The sequence below is a fragment of the Coregonus lavaretus genome (assembly GCF_964263955.1).
Source record: "Coregonus lavaretus genome assembly, chromosome: 30".
Lineage (NCBI taxonomy): Eukaryota > Metazoa > Chordata > Actinopteri > Salmoniformes > Salmonidae > Coregonus > Coregonus lavaretus.
The window spans coordinates 22,126,821-22,151,724 of NC_140017.1; the positions used below are offsets into that span (position 1 = coordinate 22,126,821).

The window sequence follows — 24,904 nt, forward strand, 5'->3', positions numbered from 1 at the left end:
TTTAATAATGGATTTAATGGTGCTCCGTGGGATGTTCAAAGATTTTTTTATAACCCAACCCTGATCTGTACTTCTCCACAACTTCGTCCCTGACCTGTTTGGAGAGCTCCTTGATCTTCATGGTGCCGCTTGCTTGGTGGTGCCCCTTGCTTAGTGGTGTTGCAGACTCTGGGGCCTTTCAGAACAGGTGTATATATATACACTGAGATCATGTGTCAGATCATGTGACACTTAAATAAAGTCCACCTGTGTGCAATCTAACTAATTATGTGACTTTTTAAGGTAATTGGTTGCACCAGATCTTATTTATTTTTTAGAATTTTTTGATAAGTAATTTTTTTCATTCCACTTCACCAATTTGGACTATTTTGTGTATGTCCATTACATTAAATCCAAATAAAAATCAATTTAAATTAAAAGGTTGTAATGCAACAAAATAGGAAAAACGCCAAGGGGGATGAATACTTTTGCAAGGCACTGTATGTGTTTGGATTGATAAGGACTAGGGCTCTGGTGAAAAGTGGTGCACTACATAGGAAATATGGTAACATTTGGGACACAGGCTATGATTTTCTCTGGACTTTCAGCATCTGTAGGCCCTGCTTGGCCCAACATGGAAACAATTACCTAAGAGGCACCTAGGTACCACGCAACCTCCAGGGCTGAAATGCTCGCCAGATCGAAGAGAACAACTCTATATGCCTTGTATGTCGGTTCAAGGCCTTCCACACACACACACACAGTAATGGGCAGCAGACAAAGGGGAATGTATGTAAACATATTCAAGGCATTCCTCTAAGGACGAACGGCCTTGTGTGTTTCACATGTGGAACCATCCATACACCTCCCGGGTGTCGACACTCCAGAGGTGACGACACTGAGGAGAGGCCGCTAAACAGTTTTCAATGTCTGAAGTTGTTTCAAGGAGCTATGGGCGGGCGGTTGGACATTTTAAAGCATGGTCTTTAATGGCTGATAGAAGAAATGTGTGAAGCAAGATGTGTAATTCAGGGCAAATTATTGCTTTGAAGTTTATCTCACAAGCAGAGAAGAAGGGCCACATATACTGAATGTCTGGTAACTAGAAGTCCCTTTGTATAAAAGCATCTGATATATGACCTTGACAAGAAACACAGAAAGGGAGACGAGGCTATGCTTGTATCTTCAGTAGTCCTAATGGTTGTGGTCAGAATAGATGACGTCCTAATGGCTCTGATGACTGTGGCTGATGTAGCATGATTAGAGCAGGTCCAAGGCTGACCAATAAAACAGATCAGCCTGACCATTAGAGCAGACCCCAGGTTGACCATTAAGACAGACCATTAAGACAGACCATTAAGCCCATTAGACAGACATCAAGGCTGCCTTCCTTCTAGGCAGGCTGTCAAGTGTGTGTGTCAGGAAGACAAGGGGGTGAGGGACATTTCCTCTGGGATTGGGTCACAAGCCTTGGGGGCAGGGTAACTGGACTAGGGTAGGGTGACGGGATAGGCTCTAGGGCAGGTGGGGTTTGTCTGAGAAGACAGGTGCGTGCCATTGTCTTTCTGCATTCTATTGGCCAACCCTGGGGCAAGGTCGACCAATCACAGACTGTTTACTCTGTAGAAGAGACAAGCCAAGGATACATGTGTCTGATGAGTGTGAGCATTCCCGAAAGTGTGTGTGTTTGCTTGCGTGAACATACGCGTGGATGCCTGCATTCCGAGTGGCGCAGCGGTCTAAGGCACTGCGGTCTAAGGCACTGCATCTCAGTGCTTGAGGCGTCATTACAGACCCCCTGGTTCGATTCCAGGCTGTATCACAACCGGACAGATTGGGAGTCCCATAGGGCGGCGCACAATTGGCCCAGCTTCGTCCGGGTTTGGCCGGTGTAGGCCGTCATTGTAAATAAGAATTTGTTCTTAACTGACTTGCCTAGTTAAATAAAGGTAAAATAAAACATAAAATTCCCTAACCACATACACCTCTCTTGGCTCCAGCAGGTCGACACACTGTGTGTGCGCGTCCGTTCGTGCATGTCCGTGTGTGTGTTTTAAAGTCTGCCTTCCTCTCCTGTCTCTCTCATTAAAACCCAGGGGCACAGCTCAGCTCCTATTCCTCAGCTACTTAATGGGAACTTTGTCATAAAACCCTTTCCTTAGTGGGGTTAAAGAGAAAGAATTAGCCTGTAGACAAGCAGTTATTCAACTAAAATAAAACGTAAATTGATAATCTGGTCAAGTCAGACAATGGTCATACTTGGCTCTGTGGTCAAACCGCACACACTTAGACAATAGCCTGTATTTAGTCTTATTGTTGTTACCTATTGTTTAATGCCAAAACACAGGAATGAACAGTGGTTATAATCATGTTTAGCCAAGCCAGTGTATTTAAAGGGTAGAGGTTAAGACTAGGATTTGCATGGTTTACGGTTAGGATTAACCTTGAGGTGTGGGTTAAGGTTAGGCTTTAGGGTCAATTAAGTGGTAGGATTAGGTAGAGGTGGCTGTAGTGAAACTTTGTTGCGTGGTTGTACAGAAACGGTGTAGCATGGTCGAAGACAAACATTGTAGCATGGTTGTAGTGTAACATTGTAGCATGGTTGTAGTGTAACATTGTAGCATGGTTGTAGTGTAACATTGTAGCATGGTTGTAGTGTAACATTGTAGCATGGTTGTAGTGTAACATTGTAGCATGGTTGTAGTGTAACATTGTAGCATGGTTGTAGTGTAACATTGTAGCATGGTTGTAGTGTAACATTGTAGCATGGTTGTAGTGTAACATTTTTGCATGTCCAAAATGTGTATGTGTACGCATACACCTAGCAGTGTTCTAGAATATTGGACTGTTGGCTTTCATACTTTTCGAATTCTCAGTGCGGCTTATGCAATTTCTCCAACTGTTAACACATTCAAATGAATAGAGGGTTTGTTTTGCGGAGCTGCGTTGGTTGGGAATTTTGGGGAGTTGCACAGTCGGGCTGTGCATCCCTCGTGGATGGTGGTCTTATCTATGTCACAATGGGACGCCGGACTATCGCGTCTCGGCGTCTGTGGACTCTGAATTACGCTTTAGCGTCACAGGGCTCACCTTGAGGATCATCTCAGCGCGGGTCATCCCCTTCACAACTATCTTGGTGTAGCTGGCTGGGGCCTTGCGGACCACCTGAGACCCTATAGAGGGCAGATCCAACAACACCGTCTTCAGGGAGTGGGTGTCCAGGAGAAGCTGAAGAACAAAGCAGAACAAAAAAAACTAAGTTACCAATAAAACTAGCTGAATTATCAGCTACAGGCAGCAAACAAACAATTGTCAAAACGTTTGTATTGTTACGAAGACCGTAAGCGTAACTCTACTTAGATAAAGGCTAATGAAATAAAAGGGTAAGTAGGTTTACCTGTTCAGCCCCCACCATGCTGATAGGCTTACACCTGAACAGGTGGTTGATGAATTTAGGAATAAACGAGCTGAGGGGTAAAAAAAAAATAGAATGTAGCATTTCTGAAAACTGACAATTACCTCTAAAATCTCGAAATCAATTTTCTTGTCAATGGGATTCTCCCTCACACACATTGACGAACAGTGAAGAGGAAAATAACTCACTTGGTGAACTTGATGCAAAACTGGGTGAAGTATTTTCGTGTGGAGGCCAGGTTATCTCTGATGATGGGGACATTCTGTTTGATGTGCATGATGACTGACGTCACGTAGGGACTCTGGTCACCTACATGCTCTACACTCTGCCATGGCATCTAGAGGGAGAGAGACCAAGAGAGACAGTGAGAGAATGGTTGAAAGTGAAAATATTATACGACAGCGTAAGGAAAAGAGGGAGAGAGGAATGCAGTGGGTGTCCCACCTTGCTCATGGCAGTGAGAGCTGGGTCACAGGCAGCATCCAGGTCCTGAACAAGCAACTGGATGCTGTTGGAGATCACACTGATCGACAGAGAGAGAGTTTACATTCATGGACTTCTCATCCAATTATTATTTTGTGTTGGCAGAAGTTGCCCCTAATAGTGAAGGTTAGGATTTGGTGAGTACTTGCTGAAGGTGTCCATCTCTCCAGTCAGGTTGATTCTCTCCACCAGGGTCTTATCCACCTTCTCCTTCAGCTTCTCCTCCAACTGACACACACAGACACAGAATATGTTTAACGTTAAGTGTGTGTGTGTGTGTGTGTGTGTGTGTGTGTGCTCTAACCTGCTGTGTGGTGGCCAGACAGTACTCTGCAGTACTGAGGATGCTACAGATGAGACACAGCTCCTCTACAGTGAACTTCGCAGCCTCTGAACCCTCCTTCTCCTGCAGCAGACTCTTGATGGTCAGTCCTCCACTATTACTGCTAGTCCTGAGAGACCGAGAGAGAGAGAGTCTCAATAGTTTTAACTAGCTTATTTTTCTCATGAATTAGAGACAGAAGTCTGCTCACATGAGCTCTAAAGGGAAAACTCTGGGACCTAGTGTGAACTGACAAGGAGAAACTCGTGGCCCTAGTTATAGCTTATAATTCAAAGCAAGTTTTGGATCATTGAGACACAGCCAGAGACATAAACACAGACGCAGACAGGGGGGCAGGGTTACCATGGCTAAACCGCCTCCCTCTCACTAATAAAAACGCCACAGCCGAAACTTCTGGGAAAACCACAACACAGCTACAACCCCCAGAAGGGCCACCTTTAAAACTACACAAGACAATACAAACACATCACGCCACACAAGAGGTCTGTGTGTGTGCGTGTGTCTACCAACCACAGTGAATAATAGGGCTTATAATGTGGCCAGCGTTGCCAAAGATGTTTTCGCTCATGAAGTATTAGGCCTCACCGCGATGTAAACATCTCCAGCACCACATGACATGCAAACCCAGAAGATCAAACACAGTGACGACTAAACACATGAATTATCAAACAAACCCCGGAGAATGACGGATCACTCTTCTGAATTAACAAACTTTGGCAGATTCCTTCATCAAAAGGGAATTGAAGCAGATGACAGCATATATCATCCATAAGAATTTGAATCTTGCTTTGACAGAAGCATTTGTCCCAGTCAGCTCCTAGTAGGCCACAGTTCATACTGGTTGTCATAGTGCCACCTGTGTCAGAATATTTTCCTAGCAAAGCCAGAAACCATCCAAAAAATTAGTACACAGTGACCTTCTGGAACCCGTACTGGGAAGTACTGCAATTTGCCATGCTGGTTCTAGGGCCCAACACAGTATGTGCGCGCCATTAATAAAAAACGCTTACTAAATAATCACTAGACCTACATCATCACAAATAAATCTGATCATCATATCATTAGGCTAGGCTGTAGTAAATTACTTGGGCAGGTTTCCAGACAGTATCTTCCAGGCATACTCTCTGAGGTACTTCTGGAAGATGGTGGTGAGGGCAATCATAGGTTCCCCTGTGCTGAGCTGAGAGCACTGCACCATGCACTTCTTATAGTAGACAAACAGGTCAGCACAGCTGGGCAGCACCGCTCCACCGTCCTCCGTGCCCGCCTTGGGGGGGCCCTGCGCCCGGAAGTCTGACACGAAACGGTCAATCATCTCCCCCAGGTTCCTGAGAATAGTAACACACACAGCTCAGTGATGACCCCCAGTACATACACGCAGTTTGACGTTTATTGTCATGAATCTTGCCCTGGAGGCAGAACTGAGCGATTTACACTAGGCAAAGTCAAAATAATTTAAGGTTAGGGTTTGGCATTAGGGTCAGCAGTGTGGTTAGGGTTAGGTTTTGTGGCTGTACCAGCTAGCGACCCCTCTGCAGAGCTGCCTCCAGAGCAATATTCATGACAAATGCCAACCTGCCACACATGCACCTAAACGAACACACACATCAGTGATGATAAATTAGCAGAGACAGACAGGGTAGGAGATTCTCCCTCTATTGCGGCTGTCTTCACTGTCCTTTGATTTCAATGTCTATACGGCTGTTAATGTCTAGTACTTCACCCCCAGCCCACCCACTGTTACTGTGAAATGAAGCCAAGGACAGAAACTAAATCCACTTTGTATGAACAATCAGGTCACTATTCTCTCTCCTGTTGTATTCCATTGAGACACGCTGCTTTGGAAACACCTGATGTAGAATCGTCTGGCCATGTCTGTTGTGAATGGAGGCCATAGCCAGATCATGTAAGCTCCAGTCAGACTGATGAGCACTAAACACTCCAGAGATCCAATACTAGGGGCCGCCGCGAGACAGACAAGCACCAGAACAGTGCCTTGTTTCTGGGGAGACCCCACGTCTGGGGGGGGTGGGAGGGAGGGAGAGGAAAGAGAGAGACAGACAGAGAGAAACAAAGCGGAGAAGGAGTAAAGAGAGAGGGAGGAAGAGAAGGAGAAGAACGACCTGCCGCAGCAGCACTTTTCAATCCCTCTTTCTCAGCGTCTGTGGTCATGCAGCTAATAGCAACTATTTCTGCCTCAGCAGAGAGAGACAGAAAGAAACACACAGAAACAAGAGAAGGAATGAAAGAGAAAGATAAAAAGTAAAGGGGGGGGGGGGAAGAGAGAGAAAGGAAATGTTCTGGGCACACAAATCTGTGCCAGATCTCCAAGCGCGCGCACACACACACACACATACAACACCACTCACTTGTCCTGAGACTCGATGTAGACATAGAGGTGAGGCTCGAAGCACTTGGAAATGATGCCATGGAAGGGGTTGTCAGGAGCCTTGTGCTTCTTGGGCTGGGGAACGGAAAATGGTCAACAATGTAGGATGTAGTTACTACTCATGATTTCTCTCTTTGGGGATGAGTATTTTCCCCCCCAAAGTCATCCCTTAAAAAGGTCCTATCGAGATCCTCCTAGAGATATTCCCATCATGAGTCACCATGACACAGGAAATGACCTCAGAAGGTCAGCCTATGCCTAACAAGGTCGAAGTCCAGACAGGTCAAAGGGTAATCTCAAACATGTCTTACCCTATCCAGATCCTCCTCCATCTCTGAAACGTCTTCTCCAACCTCATCCTCCAGGAAAGGGTTGGTGGACTCCAGTGGTGTCTCAGGCTTCTTCACCTGAAAACAACAATACAGTCAGCAATGACGGCCCAATGATGGGGGTGGCTGTGTGTGTGTGTGTATGTGTGTGTGCGCGCGTCTAACCCCGGACCAGTCGGTAAGGGTGCACCCAGAGAAGCGCTTGGCGAGCAGCCCCTCGAAGTTGGTGGTCCTCTGAATGGCAAACAGAAGAAGCTTGACCTCAATCTCTTTGGCCCGCGTCCGCATCACTTTGGCCAGCTCCGTCCTGGATGACACACAGACACAGAAAAACACACACACAGACACATAGGGTCATCAACACGTCACATTGCAGCATGAATGATTGTGATAGCAGTTCAGTGCTCATGTAGGCTAATGAAGACTACTGTCTACAGAATAGTGTTGGGATGATAGAGGAGCTATCAAAATAAATAAAGAGAGTCGCACATCCTATATAACCTCGGAAAAAAAAGAAACGTCCCTTTTTCAGGACCCTGTCTTTCAAAGATAATTTGTAAAAATCCAAATAACTTCACAGATCTTCATTGTAAAGGGTTTAAACACTGTTTCCCATGCTTGTTCAATGAACCATAAACAATTAATGAACATGCACCTGTGGAACGGTCGTTAAGACAATAACAGCTTACAGACGGTAGGCAATTAAGGTCACATTTATGAAAACTTAGGACACTAAAGCGGCCTTTCTACTGACTCCAAAAGAAAGATGCCCAGGGTCCCTGCTCATCTGTGTGAACGTGCCTTACGCATGCTGCAAGGAGGCATGAGGACTGCAGATGTGGCCAGGGCAATAAATTGCAATGTCCGTACTGTGAGACGCCTAAGACAGCGCTACAGGGAGACAGGACGGACAGCTGATCGTCCTCGCAGTGGCAGACCACATGTAACAACACCTGCACAGGATCGGTACATCCGAACATCACACCTGCGGGACAGGTACAGGATAGCAACAACAACTGCCCGAGTTACACGAGGAACGCACAATCCCTCCATCAGTGCTCAGACTGTCCGCAATAGGCTGAGAGAGGCTGGACTGAGGGCTTGTAGGTCTGTTGTAAGGCAGGTCCTTACCAGACATCACCGGCAACAACGTCGCCTATGGGGACAAACCCACAGTTGTTGGACCAGACAGGAATGGCAAAAACTGCTCTTCACTGACGAGTCGCGGTTTTGTCTCAACAGGGGTGATGGTCGGATTCGCGTTTATCGTCGAAGGAATGAGCGTTACACTGAGGCCTGTACTCTGGAGCGGGATCGATTTGGAGGTGGAGGGTCCGTCATGGTCTGGGGCGGTGTGTCACAGCATCATCAGACTGAGCTTGTTGTCATTGCAGGCAGTATCAACGCTGTGCGTTACAGGGAAGACATCCTGACATGATCCTCCAGCATGACAATGCCACCAGCCATACTGCTTGTTCTGTGCGTGATTTCATGCAAGACAGGAATGTCAGTGTTCTGCCATGGCCAGCGAAGAGCCCGGATCTCAATCCCATTGAGCACGACTGGGACCTGTTGGATCGGAGGGTGAGGGCTAGGGTCATTCCCGCCAGAAATATCCGGGAACTTGCAGGTGCCTTGGTGGAAGAGTTGGGTAACATCTCACAGCAAGAACTGGCAAATCTGGTGCAGTCCATGAGGAGGAGATGCACTGCAGTACTTAATGCAGCTGGTGGCCACACCAGATACTGACTGTTACTTTTGATTTTGACCCCCCCTTTGTTCAGGGACACATTATTCCATTTCTGTTAGTCACATGTCTGTGGAACTTGTTCAGTTTATGTCTCAGTTGTTGAATCTTGTTATGTTCATACAAATATTTACATTTTTAGTCATTTAGCAGACGCTCTTATCCAGAGCGACTTACAGTTAGTGAGTGCATACATTATTTATTTTTATTTTTCATACTGGCCCCCTGTAGGAATCGAACCCACAATCCCGGCGTTGCAAACGCCATGCTCTACCAACTGAGCTACATCCCTGAAGGTCATTCCCTCCCCTACCCTGGACGACGCTGGGCCAATTGTGCGCCGCCCCATGGGTCTCCCGGTCGTGGCCGGCTACGACAGAGCCTGGATTTACACATGTTAAGTTTGCTGAAAATAAACGCAGTTGACAGTGAGAGGACGTTTCTTTTTTTGCTGAGTTTATATATAAACTTCCAGTAATAAATAAATAAATTATATATATATATATATATATATATATATATATATATATATATATATATATATATATATATATATATATATATATATATATATACACACACACACACACACACACACTACCAGTCAAAAGTTTGGACACACCTACTCATTCAAGGGTTCTTCTTTATTTTTACTATTTTCTACATTGTAGAATAATAGTGAAGACATCAAAACTATGAAATAACACATATGGAGTCATGTAGTAAACAAAAATGTGTTAAACAAATCAAAATATATTTTATATTCTTCAAATAGCCCCCCTTTGCCTTGATGACAGCTTTGCACACTCTTGGCATTCTCTCAACCAGCTTAATCTGGAATGCTTTTCCAACAGTCTTGAAGGAGAGGAGGTGTGTTGGGTCATTGTCCTGTTGAAAAACAAATGATAGTCCCACTAAGCACAAATCAGATGGGATGGCATATCGCTGCAGAATGCTGTGGTAGCCATGCTGGTTAAGTGTTTGAATTCTAAATAAATAATTGACAGTGTCACCAGCAAAGCACCCTCACACCTCCTCCTACACGCTTCACGGTGGGAACCACACATGCGGAGATCATCCATTCACCTACTCTGCGTCTCACAAAGACATGGCGGTTGGAACCAAAAATCTCAAATTTGGACTCATCAGACCAAAAGGACAGATTTCCACCGGTCTAATGTCCATTGCTCGTGTTTCTTGGCCCAAGCAAGTCTCTTCTCCTTATTGGTGTCCTTTCGTAGTGGTTTCTTTGCAGCAATTTCACCATGAAGGCCTGTTTCACGCAGTCTCCTCTGAACAGTTGATGTTGAGATGTGTCTGTTACTTGAAATCCGTGAAGCATTTATTTGGGCTGCAATCTGAGGTGCAGTTAACTCTTATGAACTTATCCTCTGCAGCAGAGGTAACTCTAGGTCTTCCTTTCCTGTGGCGGTCCAATTGAGAGCCAGTTTCTTCATAGCGCTTGATGGTTTTTGCGACTGCACCTGAAGAAACTTTCAAAGTTCTTGAGATTTTCCAGATTGACTGACCTTCATGTCTTAAAGTAATGATGGACTGTCATTTCTCTTTTTTTATTTTAGCTGTTCTTGCCATAATATGGACTTGGTCTTTTACCAAATAGGGCTACCCCCCCCACCCACCCCAACCTTCTCACAACACAACTGATTGGCTCAAACGCATTAAGGAGGAAAGAAATTCCACAAATTAACTTTTAACAAGGCACACCTGTTAATTGAAATGCATTCCAGGTGACTACCTCATGAAGCAGGTTGAGAGAATGCCAAGAGTGTGCAAAGCTGTCATCAAGGCAAAGGGTGGCTACTTTGAAGAACCTCAAATATAAAATCTATTTTGATTTGTTTAACACTTTTTTGGTTACTACATGATTCCATATGTGTTCTTTCATAGTTTCGATGTCTTCACTATTATTTTACAATGTAGAAAATAGTAAAATTAAAGAAAAACCCTGGAATGAGTAGGTGTGTCCAAACTTTTAACTGGTACTGTGTATATATAGAGTGTGCGACTCTCTTTATTTATTTTTGATAGCTTACATTTTATTAGCCGTTAATCAGCTCCGCCACACAAAATAATTGTATCTGGGTGTGCTCCAGCTCATACTTTTTATTAGGGGATGATAGAGGAGCACAACTATTACAACAGTTGATAGAATGTGTTGACAGTGAGGCACTGGCTGTCTCAACAGTTTCCAGCACAGACTGTGTGTGTGTGTGTGTGTGTGTGTGTGTGTGTGTGTGTGTGTGTGTGTGTGTGTGTGTGTGTGTGTGTGTGTGTGTGTGTGTACCTGGTGATGTGGCAGAACTCCACAGCGATGCGTTCGGTCATACACCACTCTTCAGGGAACATGCGTCCGTACTTCTCCTCATAATCCACTAGCTGACGCTTAATCCAGGCGTAGCGCCGGTCAATCTTATCCAGCCAAGCTACCTGAGTCAGGCCAGTGGACATACACACTTACAGGTGGGTGGTCCACATACTGTCACAACACTAGCATTATTAAAGATCAGTCAATGTACATCTCAATCATGATTCACATGATCTACAAAGGAAGAAATACTGGGATGTAAAAAAACAACAAAAATGACCATAATCTACAGTATCTTCAACAAAAACGGACGACTGTAACTAAGGCTGGGAATGTCAATACATTCAAATTAGCAAGGGAAATGATCACAAGTCAGTCATAACGTGGCTAATAGGCTAGCGCACGTGTCAAACAAGGCCCGAGGGCCCAATAGGACACACAAGCGAGTATAAATGAGTCAATAATTGCGTCATCTATAGTGCATTGGGAAAGTATTCAGACCCCTTGACTTTTTCCACATTTTGTTACGTTACAGCCTTATTCTAAAATTGATTAAATTGTTATTTTCCCCTCATCAATCTACACACAATACCCCATAAGGTCAAAGCAAACAGGAAATATCACATTTACATAAGTATTCAGACCCTTTCCTCAGTACTTTGTTGAAGCACCTTTGGCAGATTACAACCTCGGGTCTTCCTGGGTATGACGCTACAAGCTTGGCACACCTGTATTTGGGGACTTTCTCCCATTCTTCTCTGCAGATCCTCTCAAGCTCAGGTGTCAGGTTGATGGGGAGCGTCGCTGCGCAGCTATTTTCAGGTCTCTCCAGAGATGTTCGATCGAGTTCAAGTCCGGGCTCTGGCTGGGCCACTCAAGGACATTCAGAGACCTGTCCCGAAGCCAATCATGCATTGTCTTGGCTGTGTGCTTAGGGTCATTATCCTGTAGGAAGTTGAACCGTCGCCCCAGTCTGAGGTCCTGAGCACTCTGGAGCAGGTTTTCATCAAAGATCTCTCAAGTTCCCAATCAGTTGTCAAAACGTGAGTTGGAAAAAGCATGCATTGGCAGGCAAGCTGCAGAAGGATGAGCAGGGTACTATTCCCCATCGAGGTTATGATCAGTATGCGTACTACTGAAATAGAACCTACCTGGAACAACGAAACTGCTCAAACTCTCAGGTGGGGATGTGTAAATATTAGTTTTTTATTCTGAATGGATGACATAAATTTTTTTACCTGAACGTTAATGTGATATAAGCCACTGTACGTTTCAGTTATTTTGTCATGCAGCAAATGCTATGCATGAAAATGATGCATTCATATTTTAAAAGTTTGTCAGAAGATAAATCATTTTAAATGCATAAGTACTGTACAAACAGTGTTAATTGTATGGAAAATGTATGCACTCACTAACTGTAAGTCGCTCTGGATAAGAGCGTCTGCTAAATGACTAAAATGTAAATGTAAATGTTAATCAGTGCAATTTTGACAGCCAACTAGCTAAAAAGTTTGAGAAGGTTTACCTAATGTTCCCTCATTAGATTTTAGCTCATCTCGCTCTGGCTAGCATTAGTTGTTGATCTTGTTGATGTGCATAGGCAACTGAGGTAGAGATAGCCTACCTTTTCGTGGTTGTTTGATCAATAGGATGTGTGAAGTTCCCTAATATAAGAGGACACCCATGGTATTTACACATTTGCAGAAATCTATTCAGGTGTATTTTGTTGCTTTTGGCAAATGCGTTCTAATGATCTGAAGTTGCGCTGTTGCTACACCCTGTAAACACACAGTCCAGTTCAAAGTGAATGTCAGGCCCATGTGGCAAATGGCTTATTTGCATATAGGCCTACTGTAGCTCTGATTGGCTATGGCGCACCGTTATGCATAGACTCCGGTCATGGACAAGACCGATGTTTTTATTAGGTTTTATTTACTGCAGTGTCTATTAATTGTCCAAACGCACGGCCGCTTTTCCACTCTATACAGTTGAAGTCGGAAGTTTACATACACTTAGGTTGGAGTTATTAAAACTCGTTTTTCAACCACTCCACAAATTTCTTGTTGACAAACCGTAATTTTGGCAAGTCAGTTAGGACATTTACTTTGTGCATGACACAAGTAATTTTTCCAACAATTGTTTACAGACAGATTATTTCACTTATAATTCACTGTATCACAATTCCAGTGGGTCAGAAGTTTACATACACTAAGTTGACTGTGCCTTTAAACAGCTCGGAAAATTCCAGAAAATGATGTCATGGCTTTAGAAGCTTCTGATAGGCTAATTGACATAATTCGAGTCAATTGGAGGTGTATCTGTGGATGTATTTCAAGGCCTACCTTCAAACTCAGTGCCTCTTTGCTTGACATCATGGGAAAATCAAAAGAAATCAGCCAAGACCTCAGAAGAGAAATTGTAGACCTCCACAAGTCTGGTTCATCCTTGGGAGCAATTTCCAAACGCCTGAAGGTACCACATTCATCTGTACAAACAATAGTACGCAAGTATCAACACCATGGGACCACGCAGCTGTCATACCGCTCACGAAGGAGACGCGTTCTGTCTCCTAGAGATTAACGTACTTTGGTGCGAAAAGTGCAAATCAATCCCAGAATAACAGCAAAGGACCTTGTGAAGATGCTGGAGGAAACAGGTACAAAATTATCTATATCCACAGTAAAACGAGTCCTATATCGACATAACCTGAAAGGCCGCTCAGCAAGGAAGAAGCCACTGCTCCAAAACCGCCATAAAAAAACCAGACTATGGTTTGCAACTGCACATAGGGACAAAGATCGTGCTTTTTGGAGAAATGTCCTCTGGTCTGATGAAACCAAAATAGAACTGTTTGGCCATAATGACCATCGTTATGTTTGGAGGAAAAGGGGGGTGCTTGCAAGCCGAAGAACACCATCCCAACCGTGAAGCATGGGGGTGGCAGCATCATGCTGTGGGGGTGCTTTGCTGCAGGAGAGACTGGTGCACTTCACAAAATAGATGGCATCATGAGGAAGGAAAATGATGTGGATATATTGAAGCAACATCTCAAGACATCAGTCAGGAAGTTAAAGCTTGGTCGCAAATGGTCTTCCAAAAGGACAATGACCCCAAGCATACTTCCAAAGTTGTGGCAAAATGGCTTAAGGACAACAAAGTAAAGGTATTGGAGTGGCCATCACAAAGCCCTGACCTCAATCATAGAGAAAATGTGTGGGCAGAACTGAAAAAGCGTGTACGAGCAAGGAGGCCTACAAACCTGACTCAGTTACACCAGCTCTGTCAGGAGGAATGGGCCAAAATTCACCCAACTTAATGTAGGAAGCTTGTGGAAGGCTAACCGAAACGTTTGACCCAAGTTAAACAATTTAAAGGCAATGCTACCAAATACTAATTGAGTGTATATAAACTTCTAATCCACTGGGAATGTGCTGAAAGAAATACAAGCTGAAATAAATCATTCTCTACTATTATTCTGACATTTCACATTCTTAAAATAAAGTGGTGATCCTAACTGACCTAAGACAGGGAATTTTTACTAGGATTAAATGTCAGGAATTGTGAAAAACTGAGTTTAAATGTATTTGGCTAAGGTGTATGTAAACTTCCGACTTCAACTGTATTTCTATAGAATTTTCACAAATGCCTTTCTATACGTCATTCCCAAACATTCTATTAATTTATGAAAACGTGAAAATGACCATATCTAAGTGCTCGCTGGTCAGAAAATTAAATTCTTCCTGGGGGTGTACATGAACAGATTTTAATAAGATTTTGTTGCTAAAACGCTGTCAGTTCTACTTTAATGCTTAGCAGTACAATAAACAAACTTACATCCTGGTTCTCCTGGAAGAGCACCATGTACTCAGAGAGGTGCTGTCTGATGAACTTCTTGATGATCTCCTGTTTGATGCGAGGGTCCAAGACGTTGGCCACCAGACAGGCATCCCTCAGAACATTACTGGGTCCCCCTGCCCTCTGGGGATATAGAGTACACACACAAAATACCTTGGGTTAACACACATACAATTAAAAAATACATTAAATACATTATATAATGTATAGTCATACATATACACATACAATTGTTTAATGGAGCACATATGACAGCACACAAGGCATTCATAGTTCACCTTTGACCCCTGTGTGGGGAAGGCCTCTTCGAAGTCTGCAAGGATCTGAGTCCCCAGCTCGCTTTGGGCCGCTTTCACCCTGTGGATAACACAAACAGTGGAGAAACATTGAGAAAACATTGATCATGAAAGCTGGAGCTGGGTTTAGAGCTGGTGTAGCATAACAGTAGATATTTTCATAATGAAATGGTTTCCCAAATGGTAGCTAGGTTGACAGGGACCCACTGGTAAGTTGTGACTGACTGGTTTCGGGCTGTGGCAAAACTGGCATGACTTGGTCCAGTGGTTTTGTTTACTCATTGGGTCAGAGAAATTCCAGAAGTGTTTATTGGGTCACACAGTACAGCACATAGTTCCATGGTGAGAACTAGAACCACTGGCCTAATGTGAAGAGTGAATCTGGTGGGGCATTTTGAGTCCAATCCTAGAGCAACAAGAAGACCTTCCAGAATAAAACAAGATGGATGCCATGCCACAGGGAAGGCAGTGCCCTGCAGATGCACCTGACAATCAGTCAGACCCACGCTACAGCTGTCCCTCTGTCTGGTCATCCATCCGTATGTTTGTCAATTTCTTCTGAAGACTCTGTGTTCCGTATTTCCCATTTACCCTTTTCCAGATAACAAAGCAGTGTGGTCAGAGAGTGTGTGGGTGGCTTTGATGGACATTGGAAACACACACACAAGTCTGGATAAACATAAAAGTTTATGGAAGAAAAAAACATTAAATGACCCCTCCCACACACACACACACAAACACACTTCCTTACTCTCCTAAATTCTTGTTTTTATCATCCACTCCAAAGCAAACAGAGCAGATAGCCTAGCTAGCTCCCCCGGCCAGAGAGACACAGGGACTAGCTGGGTTGAGGGCTGATCACAGACCTTACTCTGGTATGGGTCTGGACTAGTGCTTAACACACCCCAGAACTGTTCCTGTGAAGGGGAAAGAAGAGGGAGGACAAAGGCCTACTTTTTCAATCACACACACAAGACCACACACGCATACACACACACACAGAAACACTCTCACTCTCTCAAACACACTTTTCCTCTCTGGCACACACACACACACACACACACACACACACACACACACACACACACACACACACACACACACACACACACACACACACAAAGACACTCTCTCAAACACACCCAGCCGGAGGAAAGCACAGCCCGAGCCCTCAGTGGAAAAAAATGTCTGCATAAAGGAGTTCCTATTCAGTACATTTCTTTCCTGTGTATTTCTGCAGCCTCCTCTCCTCAGTAAATATAAAACAGGATCTGATTCTGATGAGCACAACAGAATACCTCTGGGCTCTACAGGCCTGGGCTGGCTTCAGCCTCTACAGTTTAGGAGAGCACCAAGAAAAAAAACTGGAGTTAGGAATGAATACAATAATGACAGGAAAATTGAGGTCACTGGGAAATACAGTATGAGGCATGCATGCAGTGGTTGGTTTGCAAGTTGGAGCTGTGTTTGTTTGAAATACTGAGTGTTTCCGTACAGTATTACTGGTACAGAGTTATGGTCAGTTCAGAAAGGGAATGTGTTGCCCGTGTTTGAGCATTGTGTGTGTGTGCATGTGCGTGGGTGTGTGCATTTGCGTGCGTGTATGGTTACCTCTCTGAGAGCTGTCTGATCTGAGGGATGCCCATGTATTTGTGGAAGTGTTCCAGCACGTTGACCACCCCCTGTAGCAGGTTAGCCACCTCTCCATACTGCCTCTTCCTCGTCATGGCCCTGGGACACACACAGAACACATCACCTGCAGTTCTAGCTTAGAGTTCTGTCTAGTGGCTACACATACAAGTAGCCACTTCAACATTTACATTTAAGTCATTTAGCAGACGCTCTTATCCAGAGCGACTTACAGTTAGTGAGTGCATTCATTTTTTCATACTGTCCCCCCGTGGGAAACGAACCCACAACCCTGGTGTTGCAAGCGCTATGCTCTACCAACTGAGCTACACGGGGCATGTAGTCAATGGTATATGTGCCAAACCCAGCACCTTGGCTTGAGGCATTAACAGTGCACAAAGGTTTCCAATTATCTTTTGTATTCCTTTCTATTTGCCAACTCCTAACTCGAGATGCACATACAGAGCTACATTTTCACACAAATCTTCCATTGACATCAATGCATGTATTACAAGAAAGTCTGAGTCGCCCACAAGTATTTCATTTAGGATTAATCCCTGTATACTTCTAGATTGGTGCTTTTCAAACTATGGGTTGCGGCCCACAGTTTACCCTCTCCTCCACGCCCATAGGTGGCACTGTGAGTACCCACTCTAGAGAGTCCACGCCCCCAGCCAGCATGTGCAGGTGGTTGAGGGTGGTGATGGAGGTGGTCAGGTGACGCTTAGCATGGTCCAGCTGTTTGATGTCCCGCGTTATCTCCTTGACCTGAGAGATAGAGAAAGAGGGAGCGGTGGGTGGGTGGGTGGGAGAGAGTGAGGAGCGGAGAGGAGGGAGAGAGACCAGGAAGAGAGCGTGAGGAGCGGAGAGGAGGGAGAGAGACCAGGAAGAGAGTGTGAGGAGCAGAGAGGAGGGAGAGAGAGGATGAAGGGACAGAGAAAGGAGATAGAAGGGGGGAGAGAGGGAGGGCAGACGGGTGAGAGAGACGGAGACGAGGGGTGAGAGAGAGGAGAGAGAGAGGGAAAGAAAGAAAGCGAGAGAGAGAAGAGAAGAGAGAGAGAGACAGCGAGAGAGAGAGAGAGAGAGAGAGAGAGAAAGAAAGCGAGAGAGCGAGAGAAAGCGAGAAAGTGAGAGAGAGAAGAGAAGAGAGAGAGACAGCGAGAGAGAGAGACAGACAGAAGGGGGGGGGCGAGGAGGGGAGATGGAAGAGAAAGAGTAATAAGACACCTGTTTGAGTTGAGACATAATTGCTACAACATACCCATTGAGGGAGGGGTTCCTCTCCATTGTTCCTCTCTCCCTCTTTATCCACCCAGCCCAGCAGCCTTCCTGTGACACCCCCCCCCCCGCACGCACATTATGTTCTTCTATCCTCATGGGGACCTAAAATACATTTCCATTCAAAATCCTATTTTCCCTAACCCTAACCTTAACCCAAACCCAAAACCTCTTAACCCTAAGCTTAAAATAGCCTTTGTCCTCAGAGGGAGAATTCTCCTTGTTTTACTATCGGACTTTAGGTCCGCACAAGGATAGAAGAACCAACCCACACACAGCAGGTGCATTACCTCCACTTATAATACCAGCACAGTGTATGTCTCTACAGGATGTCAGAGTCCCCCAGGGGGCACCCTCAGTCATACACACACAAACAAACAGGGGCACCCTCAAGCTTTAGACAGGGTAGACAAGATGGCTCCTGTGGGGGAGTCTGGCTGTGTTTTGTTTGTTTACTCACCATTTGCTCAGATTTCTCAGCCTTGTCCTTAATGTCTTTGATTTTGCCAAAGAGCTGGCCGATGGCTACCTGGGCCTCCTCCAGTGCCTGGGAGGGAGAGAGAGAAAGAAGAGACAGGAGAGACAGGTTTGAAAAGAGATAATGTAGGTACCAGCACTCTCTAAACAAGTTTACTTTCTGGCAGACATCTCTTTAGACATTGAGTGGGATGTAGTTGACATCTAGCACTAAGGCCAAGAAGGATTACTTTCAACTTCTCTATCATCCCCTAGCCTTGTCCCGGATCTGTTTGTTTGGCGTGACAATGGCCATAGGAGTTGGCAAGACAGAAAAATAGACCTGGGACCAGGCTATTTAGAGGCTGGTGTTCACGCAAGAATTTGACTCTGGGTTTCTAGATTACAGGCTAATCAACCCCATCACTATATATTGTTTAGTAGGAAGAACCAGGGACATTCTGGAGTCATGCTATTCTCCTCTCTTCCTCGTCAGGTCGTATTTATAGGCACCTCAGCAGGGGGATGGAAAACCAAACAAAATGGCATGATGAGAAACCAGAAGGAACGGCGTGGGGATGAGAAACCTCTCCCACAGTTTGCTCTCACATTCCAGTCGGTAAGAAGAGCGGTCTCTCCCTACTGCCAGCAGCTGCACACAGAGAGAGATATCCTACTACCCATTCCCAACCCAATAGCCATGCATTTGAACCCCAACAACCCATGTTATAGACTGACTGACTGGCTAGTGGAATAGCCAGAGGACCTGCTCATGACATGCGTTATAACATCGCTTATGACAGCATCAATGAGACCCATCAGAGAGGGGTGTCAAGCAAAATGTCAAAAAAAGTGCAACTCTGGTCAAAATACACTGCTCAAAAAAATAAAGGGAACACTTAAACAACACAATGTAACTCCAAGTCAATCACACTTCTGTGAAATCAAACTGTCCACTTAGGAAGCAACACTGATTGACAATAAATTTCACATGCTGTTGTGCAAATGGAATAGACAACAGGTGGAAATTATAGGCAATTAGCAAGACACCCCCAATAAAGGACTGGTTTTCTGGTGGTGACCACAGACCACTTCTCAGTTTCTATGCTTCCTGGCTGATGTTTTGGTCACTATTGAATGCTGGCGGTGCTTTCACTCTAGTGGTAGCATGAGACGGAGTCTACAACCCACACAAGTGGCTCAGGTAGTGCAGCTCATCCAGGATGGCACATCAATGCGAGCTGTGGCAAGAAGGTTTGCTGTGTCTGTCAGCGTAGTGTCCAGAGCATGGAGGCGCTACCAGGAGACAGGCCAGTACATCAGGAGACGTGGAGGAGGCCGTAGGAGGGCAACAACCCAGCAGCAGGACTGCTACCTCCGCCTTTGTGCAAGGAGGAGCAGGAGGAGCACTGCCAGAGCCCTGCAAAATGACCTCCAGCAGGCCACAAATGTGCATGTGTCTGCTCAAACAGTCAGAAACAGACTCCATGAGGGTGGTATGAGGGCCCGACGTCCACAGGTTGGGTTTGTGTTTACAGCCCAACACCGTGCAGGACGTTTGGCATTTGCCAGAGAACACCAAGATTGGCAAATTCGCCACTGGCGCCATGTGCTCTTCACAGATGAAAGCAGGTTCACACTGAGCACGTGACAGACGTGACAGAGTCTGGAGACGCCGTGGAGAACGTTCTGCTGCCTGCAACATCCTCCAGCATGACCGGTTTGGCGGTGGGTCAGTCATGGTGTGGGGTGGCACAGCCCTCCATGTGCTCGCCAGAGGTAGCCTGACCGCCATTAGGTACCGAGATGAGATCCTCAGACCCCTTGTGAGACCATATGCTGGTGCGGTTGGCCCTGGGTTCCTCCTAATGCAAGACAATGCTAGACCTCATGTGGCTGGAGTGTGTCAGCAGTTCCTGCAAGAGGAAGGCATTGATGCTATGGACTGGCCCGCCCGTTCCCCAGACCTGAATCCAATTGAGCACATCTGGGACATCATGTCTCGCTCCATCCACCAACGCCACGTTGCACCACAGACTGTCCAGGAGTTGGCGGATGCTTTAGTCCAGGTCTGGGAGGAGATCCCTCAGGAGACCATCCGCCACCTCATCAGGAGCATGCCCAGGCGTTGTAGGGAGGTCATACAGGCACGTGGAGGCCACACACACTACTGAGCCTCATTTTCACTTGTTTTAAGGACATTACATCAAAGTTGGATCACCCTGTAGTGTGGTTTTCCACTTTAATTTTGAGTGTGACTCCAAATCCAGACCTCCATGGGTTGATACATTTGATTTCCATTGATCATTTGTGTGATTTTGTTGTCAGCACATTCAACTATGTAAAGAAAAAAGTATTTAATAAGATTATTTCATTCATTCAGATCTAGGATGTGTTATTTTAGTGTTCCCTTTATTTTTTTGAGCAGTGTATGTATCTCCAACCCTCTCAAAATGTAGGCCTAGTGACTAGTGTTTGGCCACTAATTATTGGAACAATCAGGGTGGAGGTGAGCAGAGTGGTGCTTCTTTCACAAATAAGTAAACTAATTGCTATCTAATGTTTTTAGGCCACTCAGCTGGGCTTTGGCACTGCCATCCGATGCCAGGGTAATTGGGGGTAGCTGGTCCCAACACTGGTCCCAGCGTGGAGTGTCTGTGTGTGCGTGTGGGGGGGCTCTCCTCTCCCTCTCACACAGATGGAATCCTAACAGCCGGCACCAGCTGCCCAAGGAATGTACCACTTTTACAAGGCTCTTCAAAAACACAAGTGGATAGACAGGGCAAACACACACACACACACGCTCTCTTACTCATACACTCTCACACACAATCTGCGTTGTTGACAGCGGTGGATTCCTTTTAGTCTCTGCAGGAAGCAGCATCTCTTCTGTTTAGAGGCCTAGCATGATGACAGGGTCACAGAGCCAGACTCAAGGTCACAGGCAGACTTCCTGGGTGTGGACACACCTCTCAGTTAAACGAGTGGGCATGCAGGGCAGGCTCTGATAGTAACCATGTAGTCTATCTGTTACCAGGAAAAATATAGGAAAGTCAGGGGCAGGAAGCTGAGAACCTTGGTCGATCATGACCTGTTGAGGGTTGCTACTGGCCAGGACCATCAACATACTTTGAATACTTTACAAAATGCTTCCTTTCCGCCTCACTTCCTTGAGCTTACCATTGACTGATCTATACCTGATTGAATAAGTGAAAGCAAGGTCTCAACCATAACTGCTTTCACCAATCCAACCCGCTCAGGTCTGTGATTACCTCAGGGAGGGAGGGAGGGAGGATGTTATTTTGATTCAAACAGGCCCCTAGAGACAAACTATCTCTAACCACCTTAAGAACCCAACAGAATACTAATTCCAAAGCCCCTCATTCATAACAGCCTGAGGCCCAATCAAACAACCAATACCAAGAACACACACATAACCTACACACATGCCGAGTATTGCCCATAGCCTGAAGACCCTGATAAAGAATTAGACTGGAGAAGCTGCTCGGTGAGCCAGCATGTCTGGCCCCTCTCCTCGTTAATTTCCTGCATTTAGCCTAATCGCCCAAGCGTCTGAGCATTGGGAAGGGAGTGGGGAGACCGCAGCCCAGCACACTTCTGCCTGGCTGAGATCGCTATCTCTCTCTACTACGCCCACATCCATCCCCTGTTCCAACCCAGTCCCAGACGGGGACAGGCCACATTTCAACCCTGCAGAAATAGAGCACTGCCTGCCACACATGTGGACTCCATTTGGGGATTTTTGGAGGAGGAGGGGAAGGCAGGGGGCGGTTAGAGGGGGGGTTTCATTCCACTGACAGATATGAAGAGCTGTGGATGTACCCCACAATGACAAGTCACGCATTCCTCCTATCCATAGACCCTGTAGTTTAGGCCTAGGTTGTACATAGTGAATGAAGACTTTTTGAACATGCAATAAACAGCATACGAGGCATTCTTCATATGTACCAAGCTCTTATCAGACTGAACAATCACACACATTTGTTTATAAATCAAACAGGCCACATGAGGTAGCCTATTCTCTGCACAAAGTACTCCATAATAACAGGGACAGAAATATGCCCATAGCCTGAAGACCCTGATAAAGAATTAGACTGGAGAAGCTGCTCGGTGAGCCAGCATGTCTGGCCCCTCTCCTCGTTAATTTCCTGCATTTAGCCTAATCGCCCAAGCGTCTGAGCATTGGGAAGGGAGTGGGGAGACCGCAGCCCAGCACACTTCTGCCTGGCTGAGATCGCTATCTCTCTCTACTACGCCCACATCCATCCCCTGTTCCAACCCAGTCCCAGACGGGGACAGGCCACATTTCAACCCTGCAGAAATAGAGCACTGCCTGCCACACATGTGGACTCCATTTGGGGATTTTTGGAGGAGGAGGGGAAGGCAGGGGGCGGTTAGAGGGGGGGTTTCATTCCACTGACAGATATGAAGAGCTGTGGATGTACCCCACAATGACAAGTCACGCATTCCTCCTATCCATAGACCCTGTAGTTTAGGCCTAGGTTGTACATAGTGAATGAAGACTTTTTGAACATGCAATAAACAGCATACGAGGCATTCTTCATATGTACCAAGCTCTTATCAGACTGAACAATCACACACATTTGTTTATAAATCAAACAGGCCACATGAGGTAGCCTATTCTCTGCACAAAGTACTCCATAATAACAGGGACAGAAATATGTTCTGGTATATTACAGGAGAGGGCAAAGCCATTGAGAATCCAGTATAAACAGCTGGATGCTTGATTTGTATGGGCATGTCCATTCTAGTCATTCTATTTCTGTGGTTGGGTGGGTCACTCATGTGTCCAAATTACATGGTAACCATCACATTAACCCAGTGTTAAAGGATATGTTCATTTTGTTTTGAGGAAAAGGCAACGGCAACACATCAACTGAGACGAACATCAAACAAAGAATGAGAGAGGGAAAGAAAGAGAGAGAGAGAGGAAGAGAGTAATCAAGAGTTTTCCGTACTGCATGTAATATATAGTGTTGTGTTTGTATGCGGAGGTCACAAAATGAATTTCCATGTAAGTAGACAATAAGGTGAGAGACAAAGAAAAGACAGGAAGGGATACACAGCAGATAAAAGAGCAGAGAACCCAACTTGAAGCAGTAAACTTCCCTTCCTGAGTTTAGATTAAACATGTATGTTATGTTTGCTTCTCAAGGAGGTTCCCATTCCGTCTCAGTGTTCCTAATAAGTACATCCAGATGCCAGGAGCTACAGTAAGAAATCTGCAACACACACACGTAAGACATCTGTATGCGCACACATGACATCCGCAGGCATGAGCACACACACACAATAGCTATAACCCATCCACATGCAGGCCGGCCGGATCCCCACCCGCTGCCTCATTGATGACCATAAAGCTCCACAGCTGAACTGACCATGTGGGGACATCCAGCTGCACATGGGAAAGGTACGGTTCATAGCTGAATAATGGCTATGGTGACTGAGCTATGCAAGCGCCCCACCCTCCCCCAACACAGAGCCTCCGCCACTCACTCTCCCATACTGACTCCATGCACCCACAATAAGCTTGTTGAGAACAATGAATCAATTTCCTCAGGGAAGAAATAGTTACTATTTTTATTTTGGCTGCAAAGTTTTATAATCAGGAGAACAACAGTATGTCTGAGAGCGACTTATTAATCACATATAAATGGTTTACTGTGAGACTGTAAAGACTAAAAAGAATGGGGAGGAATGGAAGCAACTAGAGTTTACTTGGGATTCAGGCAGTTTAAACTGCAGTGAGCCAGAGTGAGACATGTTTGGCCTTCTGGTCCATGTTACCATGATGATGGGCTGGACAGACAAACCACTTGTAGCTGCTTTTGACAGATGCTTAGTAGAAGAGCTGGCTAACAACAACAAACCAGTCAGAACTGCTTAGACAAGAAAGAAGAGACTGAATGGAATGAAATGTGTGTGTGCGTGTAATTCATTCAAATCATAAACAACAACATCAAAAGAGCCCCCTCCTAGCTCTAAGACTCATATGCACCCACCCCCACCTACATACACCCAAATTCCCCCATCTGCTACAAATATCCCTGGCATTCTGATTCCATCCACCCCTTCCTTGGGGACTGGGCCTGGGTATCTGAAGCAGACATCTCCATCCCCACCCTGCTCTGCTGATCACTGCCAGTCTGTTGCCCCTACAGACTAAATACAAGGGAAATACTAGCGCTCAATTAAGAAGTGGATTTGGCACCTTCGGACACACTCTACCAAACTAGTGCCCCAGGCGAGCTAAATCAAGTGGCCCCAACCCAACGACTTTTTAAGTCCTTTTCTCTTGCTCTCAGTTTCCATCTCTGGCTGTAATGACCACCTCTCC

At 45.5% G+C, this 24,904-nt stretch overlaps 1 protein-coding gene across 1 annotated transcript in view; it reads right to left on the reverse strand.

Moving 5' to 3' along the window:
• LOC311105831 (vacuolar protein sorting-associated protein 53 homolog) overlaps nt 1-24,904 on the reverse strand; it is a 36,978-nt gene that overhangs the window by 6,616 nt on the left and 5,458 nt on the right. Inside the window, exons 5-20 of the mRNA XM_084148040.1 lie at nt 18,530-18,616; nt 17,444-17,559; nt 16,774-16,893; nt 15,145-15,223; nt 14,846-14,989; nt 10,991-11,133; nt 7,104-7,245; nt 6,921-7,016; nt 6,590-6,684; nt 5,306-5,548; nt 4,182-4,329; nt 4,023-4,105; nt 3,839-3,917; nt 3,583-3,731; nt 3,377-3,446; nt 3,070-3,207 (exon numbers count right to left, since the gene is read on the reverse strand). Of these exons, the coding sequence (XP_084004166.1) occupies nt 3,070-3,207; nt 3,377-3,446; nt 3,583-3,731; nt 3,839-3,917; nt 4,023-4,105; nt 4,182-4,329; nt 5,306-5,548; nt 6,590-6,684; nt 6,921-7,016; nt 7,104-7,245; nt 10,991-11,133; nt 14,846-14,989; nt 15,145-15,223; nt 16,774-16,893; nt 17,444-17,559; nt 18,530-18,616 (1,932 nt within the window). The remainder of the gene's footprint in view (nt 1-3,069; nt 3,208-3,376; nt 3,447-3,582; nt 3,732-3,838; nt 3,918-4,022; nt 4,106-4,181; nt 4,330-5,305; nt 5,549-6,589; nt 6,685-6,920; nt 7,017-7,103; nt 7,246-10,990; nt 11,134-14,845; nt 14,990-15,144; nt 15,224-16,773; nt 16,894-17,443; nt 17,560-18,529; nt 18,617-24,904) is intronic.